The sequence below is a fragment of the Chlorocebus sabaeus genome, chromosome 24 (assembly GCF_047675955.1).
Source record: "Chlorocebus sabaeus isolate Y175 chromosome 24, mChlSab1.0.hap1, whole genome shotgun sequence".
In the NCBI taxonomy this organism is placed as follows: Eukaryota; Metazoa; Chordata; class Mammalia; order Primates; family Cercopithecidae; genus Chlorocebus; species Chlorocebus sabaeus.
In genome coordinates this window covers 39626178-39638903 of record NC_132927.1, presented here as the reverse complement: position 1 = coordinate 39638903, position 12726 = coordinate 39626178, and the positions used below count along the sequence as shown (strand labels likewise).

The 12726-nt window shown below is 42.3% G+C and overlaps 1 protein-coding gene across 1 annotated transcript in view; it reads right to left on the bottom strand.

The window, feature by feature from the left end:
• Nucleotides 1–12726, bottom strand: part of RHOJ (ras homolog family member J) — a 104522-nt gene that overhangs the window by 12009 nt on the left and 79787 nt on the right. Inside the window, exon 3 of the mRNA XM_007986915.3 lies at nt 1767–1931. Within this exon, the coding sequence (XP_007985106.1) occupies nt 1767–1931 (165 nt within the window). The remainder of the gene's footprint in view (nt 1–1766; nt 1932–12726) is intronic.

The following is a 12726-nucleotide window of genomic DNA, read 5'->3' as shown; positions in this document are numbered from 1 at the left end:
TTTGTAAATGTACACAACAGACTTTCCTTATGTTTTCCCCTTCAAACAGTTACCCTGCGAGCTGAAGACTTACTCGGATGATTCTGTTGCTATCTTAGATGTTTTTTCAAAATTTTCTATTTATTTCTAGATTCTGCTTACAGGGCATGCAAGATAACCAGTCTCATGACCTTACAGTGAGGCCTTATTTGATCCCAAAGTATATTACTCATTATTTACTAGTTTGTTTCCTGGCTTTGAACCCATCTTTTTTTTTTTTTCTTTTCCAAATAAAATCTTCATCCTCAAAGGAGGTATGAAGATTTGCTATTTGTGAGAATATTGTAACAAATGTTCTGCAAGCTCTGGAAGGCAAGTCCCTAAGAGGAATTTTCAAAGGATTTGCTCAAGATAAGCATTAATTTTTTCAAAGGTAGAACTTTGAAGACAGCATTTATATATCTGGATTAGATTTGATAATTTAATTAAATATTTTGGTTGCTTTAAAGCCTCACTGTGTATGTGAACCCATGTGTTCATGAATGGGTGTGAATATGGGAACACAAGGGCTTGTGTCTTAAAGACCAGTATATTAGGTCCCTTTTATAAGCACATTACTCAGCTCTACTAACTGTGTGTGTGTATGTGTGTGTGTGTGTGTGAGAGAGAGAATTGCTCAATTTTGTGCCTATCTCTAATAAAATCAGCTTGAATCACAGAAAGGTGATTGAATATTCTGTCACATATTTGGCAGCAGGGATTCAGGTTCCATCAATATGGACAAACATTATTATCTAGAATTCAAGGCAAAAGACTTCATTTAAACAAACAGTTATCTTTCAGAGCAGAAGCGTTAACTATGATTACTCTGACTTACGAAGATGTGTATTCCTCTACTTTCTCTAAGTAAATACATATACTGTGTACCTGTCCATGTCTTCTTTAGGAAATACTTTTCTTTTCTTTATGTTAAAAAAATTCTCTTGTTCAAAATGAACATAAATGAATAATAGAAAGAAATAGCATATGAAGCAGACAACAGTGAAGCCCTTCAGTATTAGTACATTCCTATGTCTTTGGGATAGTAATTTGGATTTTAAAATGCCAAAGAACAAAATCCATTTAAAACTATAAACGGTAACAATCTTTAATACATTTAATGTGATTGGCTTACTACTGGAAACTCAAACTGGAAATGTATTAGCTTTCGGAACACTGTAAAGGCTTTCACAATCTTAGGTTTGTTTATCTGGTATATGTGTTTTAACTTCTTCTCTAAGATCTGGAAGACCAAGAGGTTTAAAAGGAATGGACAGTGGTGAATTTTTATCTTCCTTCTCCAGAAGTGTAATTAAAGAATTCCTGTCATAGAATGCCTATTCTGATTGCTGTGGTCACCTTGACACTCCCACCTATGTTGTGATTTTAAAACAACTGTGGATTTCAGATATAAAAAATACTAGATAATGTGTTCAATTGACACCCTCACCTCATTGCTCTGATTCAAGCCTGGCAAAGGGTGTCTGTTTTTAACATTACTTTGTTATTAAAAAAAAATCAGAGAGATTAATTTTTGAAGGTCATATCAAAACTTTCTGCTCCATATTAAAGAGCTCTATTATCTTTTCCACTATGGGCTAAATCATCATGCACACCTTAAGAGCTTCTGTTCATAGGATTGACATGTCTGAGACACTCTTCCATAGCGTTTGGCAGAATAGGATGTTCACGAGGTTCCTTCCCATTTTTGCAGCTCCCCCCCACCCTGCCATCGCCCGCATTTTAACCTGGGTCCCTATGAGGACATAAGGCACATGAGGCATGCAGTCCTTGAGCTCGGGGACCCATTCCTCCTGGACGTTGTGGTAAGAGGCAGGGTTTACGACAGAGAAGCAGATCAAAAACACATCCGTGTTGGGGTAGGAGAGTGGCCTCAGCTGGTTGTAGTCCTCCTGTGGGAAGAGCAGACAAGGGTTTGTACAGCCCGTGTAAGGTGTGTCCCATGTGGTTCCAAGGTCAGATTGCAGGTAAGAGTCCACTACAGCGCACTGGGATCCCGTTTCTTCATCAACCCTAGAATCTGGTAGTTCTTTCTCTACTAGAACTAAAGGAGCCATCAATCAGAAAAATACCTTTTTGTTACGTACAGAGATTATGTATTGCCCCCTCTTAAGATGAACTTAAAAAATATTTTTAGCATTTTTATTGAGATATATACCATAAGTTCACCCATTTATTTATTATTTGTTTTTAAATTGTATATATTTAAGGTGTACAACATGGTGTTTGATATACATATATATACTATAGTGAAACAAATTAACATATTCATCTCCTTACAGCTTACCTTTAAAAAGATATTTTATGGCAAGAGGACCAGAAACCTACTCTTCTAGCATATTTCCAGTATGCAATATAGTATCATTAGCTATCGTTATCATGCTGTACATTATAGCTGTAGACTTACTCACCCTAGCTAACTGCAGCTTTGTACCCTTGATCAAAACCTCCCCATTTCCTGTCCTTACTTGCCTCTGGTAACAATAGTTCTACTCTCTGTTTCTATGTATTCAAAAGTTCACCTGACCAGGCAAGGTGGCTCATGCTTGTAATCCCAGCACTTTGGAGGCCAAGGCAGGAGGATCACTTGATTCCTTGAGCTTGAGACCTGCCTGGGCAATATAGCGAGACCCTATCTCTACAAAAAAATACTAAAATTAGCTGGGCATGGGGGTACATGCTTGTAGTCCCAGCTACTCAGGAGGCTGAAATGGGAGGATGGCTTGAGCCTGGGAGTTTGAAGCTGCAGTGAGCTGTGATCTTGCCACTGTACTCCAGCCTGGGCAACGCAGCAAGATCTTGTCTCAAAAAACAAACAAAATAAAAACAGAAAACCAAAGTTCACCCATTTAAAGTGTAACATTCAGTAAATATTATTGTAATTCTTCCATCATGTTGGAATTGTGTTGTACTGAATATACTATATTTAAATTAGTGAGCTATCTGCCAGGGCAACAGGAATCCTCTCCTCACACAATTAAAAAAAATTGTATCTAAATTTAATTTAGAATAAATGAACTAACAAGCAAAAGAAGAGTTATTGCCAAATTTGACACCACAATATTTGAAGAAATATGTTGAGTGAGGGTTTAGAGCTAAGGATTTTGGATTTGTTTCAAAGATTACCTAAAGGCCAAATAAAAAAAATGCTAGCTTAATTATTTTCTTTCTAAAGATTTTTCAGGCCGGGCGCGGTGGCTCAAGCCTGTAATCCCAGCACTTTGGGAGGCCGAGACGGGCGGATCACGAGGTCAGGAGATCGAAACCATCCTTGCTAACCCGGTGAAACCCCGTCTCTACTAAAAAATACAAAAAAACTAGCCGGGCGAGGTGGCGGGCGCCTGTAGTCCCAGCTGCTCAGGAGGTTGAGGCAGGAGAATGGCGTGAACCCGGGAGGCGGAGCTTGCAGTGAGCTGAGATCGCGCCACTGCACTCCAGCCTGGGCGACATAGCGAGACTCCGTCTCAAAAAAAAAAAAAAAAGATTTTTCAGATCAGAATATGCTCTGTGGAAGAGTTTCTGGTTACATAAGATATTTATATATTTGCTATTTTAGTGGGAGTTGATAAATACAAAGTAAAACTTTGCATCATTTCAACTTCGGGAAAATGTTAGCAAGAACCTTTTACTGTATGTGAAATGTTTGAGGAAGTTCCAAGGCAAAACCTGGTATTTCAATAGCAAGTTTTTTATATTTTTATAGAATTTAGTAACACATAAGCCAACAGTAACTTTGTGTGTGAATGTGCATACACATACCATATTTATATATACATCACATATCACAACATGACATTTGTCCATACATACCATAATTTGTATGTGTATACACACTATATATGATGTGTGTACACTATATATGTGTGTATACTATATATGCAACTAAACATATGTTCACACCTATCATATATATGTATTCATAGAGAGGAGTTAATAAATAATTAACTCATTTATTAGGGCCATGACTACTCTTCATGAAACATTTCAGAAACTCATGAAACATGTATATGCTCATTGCAAAAATGCAAACATTATATAAGTACAGAGTAGAAGTGAAAGCTTGTTTTCATCCCTGGTATGATCTCTAATACTTTTTCCTCTCCCCAGAGAGGGCTACTGCTTAAACATTGTCCTTCCAAACATTTTATTTTACTTTATTTTATTTTTTGAGACAGGATCTCAATCTATTGCCCAGGCTGGAGTGCAGTGGCGTGATCATGGCTCACTGCAGCTGCAGACTCCCGGGCTCAAGCAATTCTCCCACTTCAGCCTCCCAAGCAGCTTGAACTACAGGCATATGCCACCACACCCAGCCAATTTTTAATTTTTTTGTAGAGATGGGGTCTCACTATGTTGCCCAGGCTGGTCTTGAACTCCTGGGCTCAAGCAATCCTCCTGCCTTGGCCCCCCCAAAGTGCTAGGATGATAGGCGTGAGTCACCACACCTGGCCCATTTTATGTTTATGTATGTATACAACATACACATGTTTAGTTTAAAAACAAATTGATTAAATAGTTCATATTGTTGTGCCACTTGTGTTTTTTAAAATGTAACATATCTTGGATATATTTTTAATATCAACCTTTCCATTGACTCTAATAATGTATTTATTAATTAGATAACGGGTTGATGGGTGCAGCAAACCACCATGGCACGTGTATACCTATGTAACAAACCTGCACGTTCTGCACACGTATCCCAGAACTTAAAGTATAATTTAAAAAAATTAAAAAAGACCAGAAAAGAAAGTACACACATGTGCACACGTACATACACATGAGATTGAAAGGAAGTACCTTAGAATATTAAGTATGGTCCACTCTGGTTGGTGGGCATGCATTGATCTATTGTTTAGCTACTCAGAGTATGCAGAACACGGGATTCAGTATATGTGGCCACTACTGCTACTACTATTAAAACTTAAGCAAAGGTTTTAGGTACCTAATGCAAAATGCAAAGCAAGATGGCAAGGATGCTGAAAAGTAAAATCCTAAAATCCAAAACCAAAAAAACCCCACTATTGTGGCTAATTTACCACATTTCTAGTCAAGCAAATAATTGGGAGTTTGGTGCACAGCTGAATAAACACTGGTCATACTGGGAAGTCAGGCCAGGTTGCGTCTCAGCCAAGTTGTGCCTATGTCGTGTGTGTGTGTGTGTGTGTGTGTGTGTGTGTGTAGCTGGGGACGCAGTGGAGAAAGGGATAGCTAATTTCTTGGCACTACCCTTCCTCTTTACACAACTAGCTCTGAAAAACAAATCTCCTCTCCCGTCGTCTCCCCACTTCTCTCTTTTCTCTCTGGAATGTTCCCTTAAAGAGCAGCTGTATGGCCCATGAGCCAAGAAGTCTCCTTCCCAGGCTATAATCTACAGCTGTTCACCACACCACCTGCCCTCTGCCACTGCATGCTCCCATCTGGATTGTCATAAATGGAGTGGGGACCGTGTTGATTTTTTTTCTTATCCCTACATGTACTCTTTTCACAGCAAATATTCAATAAATCCTATTGACAGACTGGACGAAATGACCTCTACAGTGACCTGCAAATGAACACACGGCATTTCTGCGGGCCACTTACTGCAGTGACTTTTATTACAATCACTTGGGGAGCCTTTAAACCATCCTGATGCTCTGCGAATCAACTCCCCGCCCCACCCACTTTTCTACTCAGCAACCAGCTAAATTAGAATCTCTGAAGAGTGGGCCTGCGTATCTGGGAGTTCTGACTTAATTGGTTTGGGGGGGGGCCTGGAGTTGAGAACATGGCTGTACTTCACCATCATCTCCACCATTAATGGAGGATGCGCCCGAGGGCTTCTTACTAAAGGTCAGACATTGTTTCAAACTCTTACGTACGTTCTCATTGCATCCTCCTGATGGAACTGGAAGGATGGTACCATCAACATTCACATTTCATTGAAGAGGAAGTTAAGGTTTAGAGAAGTTCCATGATGGGCCAATGTTATAGGGTTCATAAATACCAGGATGGGGTATTTAGCCCCAATCCAGCTCTGGCTGTCAATTGTAACCACACTGTTTTCTGCCGCTTAGAATTTTAAGTGACAAATTAAGCATTTTCTTAACTCACTTGTCTAGGAATCATGACTCATATGTTACCCAGCAATCAAAACGTTTGCCCACAGGTTGTATCATCTATTTGATGGTCTGCATCTGCTTCAGATTACCACTGGATGGCAGCAACACTGTATATTTAAAACCTCAAAGCCAAAAACCAAAGCAAAACGCCATGAGGAGAAATGTCACAACTAGATTAGGTAGGAACAAATAACTGTTGTGCATAGTCGGAAAGGAGTATGTTTGTCTGCTTTTTTAACCCAGTGGCTATCAGAGGATTTCTATTCACCTAATGGAAAAGCTGGAAGACCACGGGTTGCTGGGTTGACTGTAGGTGGGGCAGGTGAGAGAAGTCTGTTTCTGATCATTTACCCTCTGGCCCTCCAGCTGAGTCGTTTCTGACAGTGTCAGTCACTGGGCTCACTGTGCTCTGTATTCTGGATCTCTTCTGTGGAAACCTTAGTCCTGCTGTATCATGCCATTTAAAAAATTTCGTGCCTACTGAATGCATAGCACTGTTAAGGATGCTGTATGAACTATGTACGGGGGGAGTAAGAATTGGCAATTCAATTGGGGAAAGAAAATGAAAATACAGGAAATAAGTCGATTTATGTGGAAATAAGACAGGTTAAAGTTCTCTTACTCTGCTGGCTAATCTTAAAATGGAATGATGTAGAATATTTATCTGAGTGAATTGGGAAAATACCATTCCAAAAGGCCTTAAAGATTAGCTAATGCAGTGGTTTCCAAACTATGCTGTTCCGTCCAGCAGCATTGGCGTCACCTGGGAGCTTGTTAGAACTACACATTCCCAGGTGCCACGCAGCCCGCCGCGGCTGGGGCGCTGGGGGAGAGGCTGCACCGTCAGTGCTAGAACAAACCCTCCAGGTGATTCTGATGCAGCTCAAGTTTCATAACCACAGGTTCCTGTTCTTTCCTCTCCCCTGAGCCAGTTTTATGGTTTAAGAAACAAAGGTCTAGACAGATGGAGTAATTTAACCAGGACAACCGGGCAAAAATAGTTTTAAAGAAGGCTCGGCCGGGCCTGTAATCCCAGCACTTTGGGAGGCCGAGACGGGCGGATCACGAGGTCAGGAGATCGAGACCATCCTGGCTAACACGGTGAAACCCCGTCTCTACTAAAAAATACAAAAAACTAGCCGGGCGAGGTGGCGGGCGCCTGTAGTCCCAGCTACTCGGGAGGCTGAGGCAGGAGAATGGCGTGAACCCGGGAGGCGGAGCTTGCAGTGAGGAGAGATCCGGCCACTGCACTCCAGCCTGGGCGACAGAGCGAGACTCCGTCTCAAAAAAAAAAAAAAAAAAAAAAAAAAAAAAAAAAAAGCTCACACCTGGGCTATTGGGGGGCTAACCCTGGGCTACAGCTATAAAATATGGCAGGGGGGTCAGGATTAATAAAAGAAAGCGTCCCCTGGGGGCTGGGGGAGTTGAATTTGTGCCAGCTGGTAACTTAATGTTTTTTCACAAGGGAGCATGCTTTGGCCCTGGGTTCGATGGTAACATGTGGAGATGATGCTAGGGGCTATGAGAAGTGGATAAGTGGTTTAGTTGGTATTTGAGGCCCTTTCTAATGTTGAAATTCAGAATGGAAGACAGGTGCTTGTTTGCTTCGTGAGGAGACACAGTTTTAATCTAAAAGAGAGGCTCAAATGGAGCTTTGGGGGTAAAGTAGACAAACAGGCTAGGATTGGGGAGTACAGGGAAGTATTTGGGGCAAAGTAGGCCTTTGAGTGCTTTTAGCCTAACTTCACCCTGATGGCAAGAACATGTTCAGTTTGAAGGCAGATCCGGTGCTCTGGGGTGACTATGGGTGATTATTAAACGCGAACAGTTCAGAGAAAGTGTTAGCATCAGATGTGCCAAACACCTGGGTCCTAAATATTATAGGCTGCATCATGACGCAGGTAAGTGAAATCATTTTGTAGACAGCACTTCTTAGAATCCACATACATTTGCATCACCTGTGGACCTTGTTAAAGTGTAATTTTGTGGTTTTTTTTTCTTTTTTGTTTTTGAGATTGGGTCTCGCTTTCTGCCCACACTAGTGCACTGATCATAAGTTCACTGGAGTCTTGAACTCCTGGGCTCAAGTGATCCTCTCTCCTCAGCCTCCCAAGTAGCTGGGACTACAGGTATGCACACCATGCCTGGGTAATTAAAAAATTTGTAGAGATAGGGTCTTGCTATGTTGCCCAGGCTAAAGTGCAAATTCTTATTCAGTAGCAGGACTGGAATGGAGCCCAAGAATGTGCATTTCTAACAAGTTTCCAGGTGATGCTAGTGCTACTGGGTCCAGGGGCCACACTTTGAGCAGCAAAGAGAGTTGCACTGAGCTCCTCCCACCCCCCATACCCACATTAAATTGGAAATAGAATTCTGCTTCCAAGTCTTGGGTTTAGTGACGTTTATCCCAGATATTTTGGTACAAGTCTCATTTTCATATTCGCCCATAAATCAGGCTGAATTTGAAAAACATGGGCATCGTGTATAGGGTGGGTACATAGCATGGTGCTTAAGAGCATGGGTGGTGGGTAGAAATTCTCCGGCTTTGTGACTATGGTGTGATCTTGGGTAAGTTCTCCATGCCTCACTTTCCTTATCTGCAGAATGAGGCTAATAGTGCTGGCCTTATGAGTTGTTATGAGAATAAAATACGTTAACATTTGTAGGCCACTTAGAACATTGTCTTGAACATAGTACGTACTTTAATGATCCAGTAAAAAAATCCATCCTCCATCCCATATCAACAACAGCTGCTGGTCCTGGAAGCATTTCCCTACCCTTATTGGATGCCAGGGCTGATTCAGAAATTAACTTTTTCTGAACTGAGTAGTAATAAGACCCAAATGTTTGAAAACTCCAACCGCAACTCTCAATGTTGCTGCATCTCTCTTTTTCATAATCTGGGGAGAAGTAAGATTGTGTCCTAAGGTTACTTTTACTAAGCACCTGTTATGTGGGCTAACTTCTCCCTAATCTCCCAAATTGCCTACTCCTGAAAATCACACATGAAGATACACGTGAGCAAGAAAGTTGGAGTTGCTCATTGAGGGAAAACATTTGTTCTGAGGTTTTAGGCAAACTTTCCATAGAGGGTTGCTGCCAGATCCTGTGCTCCAGATGGCCCCCTTGGATCAGCCAATAGCAAAGGGGAAGGCTCCACTCCTTCCAAGTGGAGCCTGGTTTGCCATTTGTAAACCCTAGCTGCGCTTGCTTCCTTGCCTGGTTGGGTGCTTCCTCAGCCCTTGGGGGAAAGCCAGACTTCAGAAAGCAGGGTCTGGGGAAGATGTGCGACCCATAGACCTGGGCGAGTGAGGGGCTCGGTTGATGGCCTTCCTTGCTTCTCTACTTCTGTGGTCACTGGTGACGGCTGAGCTACTGCGGGCTGTGGTTTCTCAGTGACAGACACCACTCTGTGCTTGCCCACATGCAGATGGTTCCTGGTTCTGTGGGGAACCTGGTGGTTCACCCTTCCACAGAACCAGGCGCCTGGCCAGGCTGCACGTGGCTCCTGACACCAGGAGACGGTCATTCCTCCCCGGCAGTGCTGCTCACTGCCATTTTCACAGGTGTTGTCTCTGAGATATGCCCATCCTAGAGTCTTGCCCGAGAGGCCACAATCCGAGTAGGGCTTTCCCATATCATCCTTCTAGGTGAGGCCACATCAAGAGAAGGAGGCGAGCCCTTGTCTTAGTACTATGGCTGGTTCTACTGTAATGACCTGCAGTGAGGTGGGAGGCCATCTGGGTGCAAGCCGTAGCCTGGGAAACAGCCCTTTTCCCAGTCTGAAGTTCCTCAGCTGGTGAATGCCCAGGGCTGGCTGCAGCATCCCCAACCCAACCAACAGCCTGCTGTCCGATTGGTCTCTCCTGATGCATTGTAAACAAACTGGCCTGCAAGGACCTTATGGGAAAGTCGGCTCAGGGACTCTTTCATAGCTGAGCCAAAGATCTGAGCTCCAGATATCCCTTTAGCATTCAGTAACACACTACTAGGGACATGTCTCGTACAGGATGAGTTGACACAACCTAAATAGATTTGGCTTACGGGGCTGGTTGGCCTTATTTCCTCCCTAGTGTGATCTGAGGAGTTACATGCACTCACCCTGAGAAAAATTCCTCAATTCATCGCCTCATCTAATGTTTGGAATTCTACCTAACAAAGAATTAAACAGAGTTGTGATGAATCTATCTTCAAAGGGCTCCACTCCAAGTCCAAATGTTAGTTTGTTTCAGGGTTTGGGGGAGGGAGCTAATGTTTAATAGCAGCCACCACGTGTTGACAGTGTATGCAAATGACTTCATCATAAACTCTCTTTTTTTTTTTTTTTTTTGAGATGGGGTTTTGCTTTTGTTGCCGAGGCTGGAGTGCAATGCTGTGGTCTCGGCTCACTGCAACCTCTGCCTCCTGGGTTCAAGGGATTCTTCTGCCTCAGCCTCCCAAGTAGCTGGGATTACAGGCGCCCACCACCATGCCTGGCTAATTTTGTATTTTTTGTAGAGACGGGGTTTCACCATGTTGGCCAGGCTGGTCTTGAACTCCTGACATTGTGATCTATCTGCCTCGGCCTCCCGAAGTGCTGGGATTACAGGCGTGAGCCACTGCACCCAGCCCATTATAAACTATCTTTAGCACATGCTTGCCTGAATTGTGGAGGGGTAGGAGTGTCTCAGGCCATGGCTCATGGGGCTGTAGCCAGGTCTGAGGCAGACAAGGTACCTCAAAGTTGAGGGAAAGCAGGTCAAATGATTTTGTTTAGCACTGACATTGAGGGTTAAGACAATGAGTTCCTATCACTTTACCTCTCAGAACACATTTACTTCAGTTAGTTCAAGACAAAAATGTGGAGGATTGCTCCTTGGTTTATTCATGCACAAAAATCTAATTATTCAAGCGAGATGGACTCTATAGCTGGATTCAGAGACATTTCCTTTTTGTGGTTCAGGGATTAATCAATTGATTTTGAAATCATCTCTCTTCCATTGTAAGTAATTGGCCAAATGAGTATTTTTGAATTATACACATCCTTTAGCTATCTAGCACATTTACTAGAATAGAACTGAGAAGAGGCAGATTATTCTACCTAGGACTGGGAATGGAATTTTTGGGACACTGTTTCCAAATTAAATTTGTTACAAAGTCTTAATAGCTGAATTGTAGAACTATGGGAATACATTTCAGTAATGGTTATTTTCCATTGTATCCTCCTAACTTTCAGAACAATGCCTCAACCACCAGAAATGTTTAGAGTAGTGCTTCTCAAAATTTAATGTGCATTCTAATGATTTGGAGATCTTCTTAAAATGGATTTGCAAATTCAGTAGGCTGGGGATAGGCCTTAAGATTCTGCAGTTCTAACATGCTTCCTGGTGATGTTGATGCCACAGGTTGGTGGGCCATGCTTTGAGTGGCTCTCAAAGTATGGTGTAGGGACCAGCAGGAGCATTGCCAGAAAACCTGTTAGAAATGCACACTCTTGGGCCAGATGCAGTAGTTCACATCTGTAATCCCAGCACTTTGGGAGGCTGAGATGGGTGGATCACCTGAGGTCGCGAGTTTGAGACCAGCCAGGGCAACATGGTGAAACCCCCGCCTCTAGAAAAAAACACAAAAGTATAGTTGGATATGATGGCAGGTGCCTGTAATCCCACTTACTTGGGAGGCTGAGGCAGGATAATTGCTTGAACTCGGGAGGCGGAGGTTGCAGTGAGCCAAGATTGCACCACAGCACTCCAGCCTGGGTGATGGCAACGAAACCCTGTTTCAAATAAATAAGTAAATAAAAATATAAAAATAAAAAAAAGAAATGCAAACTCTTGGGTCCCACCCTAGACCTGGAGAAGCAGAAATTCTTGGAGTGGGGCCCAGTAGCTGAGTTTTGACAAGCCCTACAGGTGATTGTGACACATACTCCTGTTTGAGAATCCCTGTTCTAGAAAATGAATGACAGGTTATCCTGTGGTGTACCACATTCCCATTATTCAGCAATCTTCTGCAGCTGAAAGGTCTCCCATGGGTCAAGTCTCAAGTCCTTCTGCCTAGTTACTCCAGTTCTATCAGGGTTTCTTGAGATTACATGTGAAAAGTCCTCATCATAGAATTTTTGGCCTAGAAGGAACCTTACGATATGTTCTGATTCCTTTTCCCCATGCTTTATGGTTCATTTTGAGTCTTGTCTACCTCTGAATATAAAGCATTCAAGTGAGAGTTAGTTGAAAAAATATCTTATAATCTATTTGTTATATTTTATCAGTCTTCATCACTTTTGTGTCAGATGTTGAGACCATTCTGTTTGCTTTGATGTGGTGTTTAAAGATATTTTTACAACGTCTTACAGCTTCAACTCTTATGTTAGTGTTATTTAAATTTTTTCTTAAAAGGACAGAACAGTGGGAAAAAATAATTAAACTCCACAAGAGCTTTTAAAGAGTTTTATTGGATTTAAAATTAAACAGAAGCCTGTGGAGGTTGTTCTTGGAGCAGTTAACGCACAGGAGGCAATACTTGTTGGATTGCTGCAGAGCGGGGGAGAACTGACTGGGCAGCAGGGCACAGAGAGACTTTTTCCGAAGCCAGAGGGACCAGAGAGAGG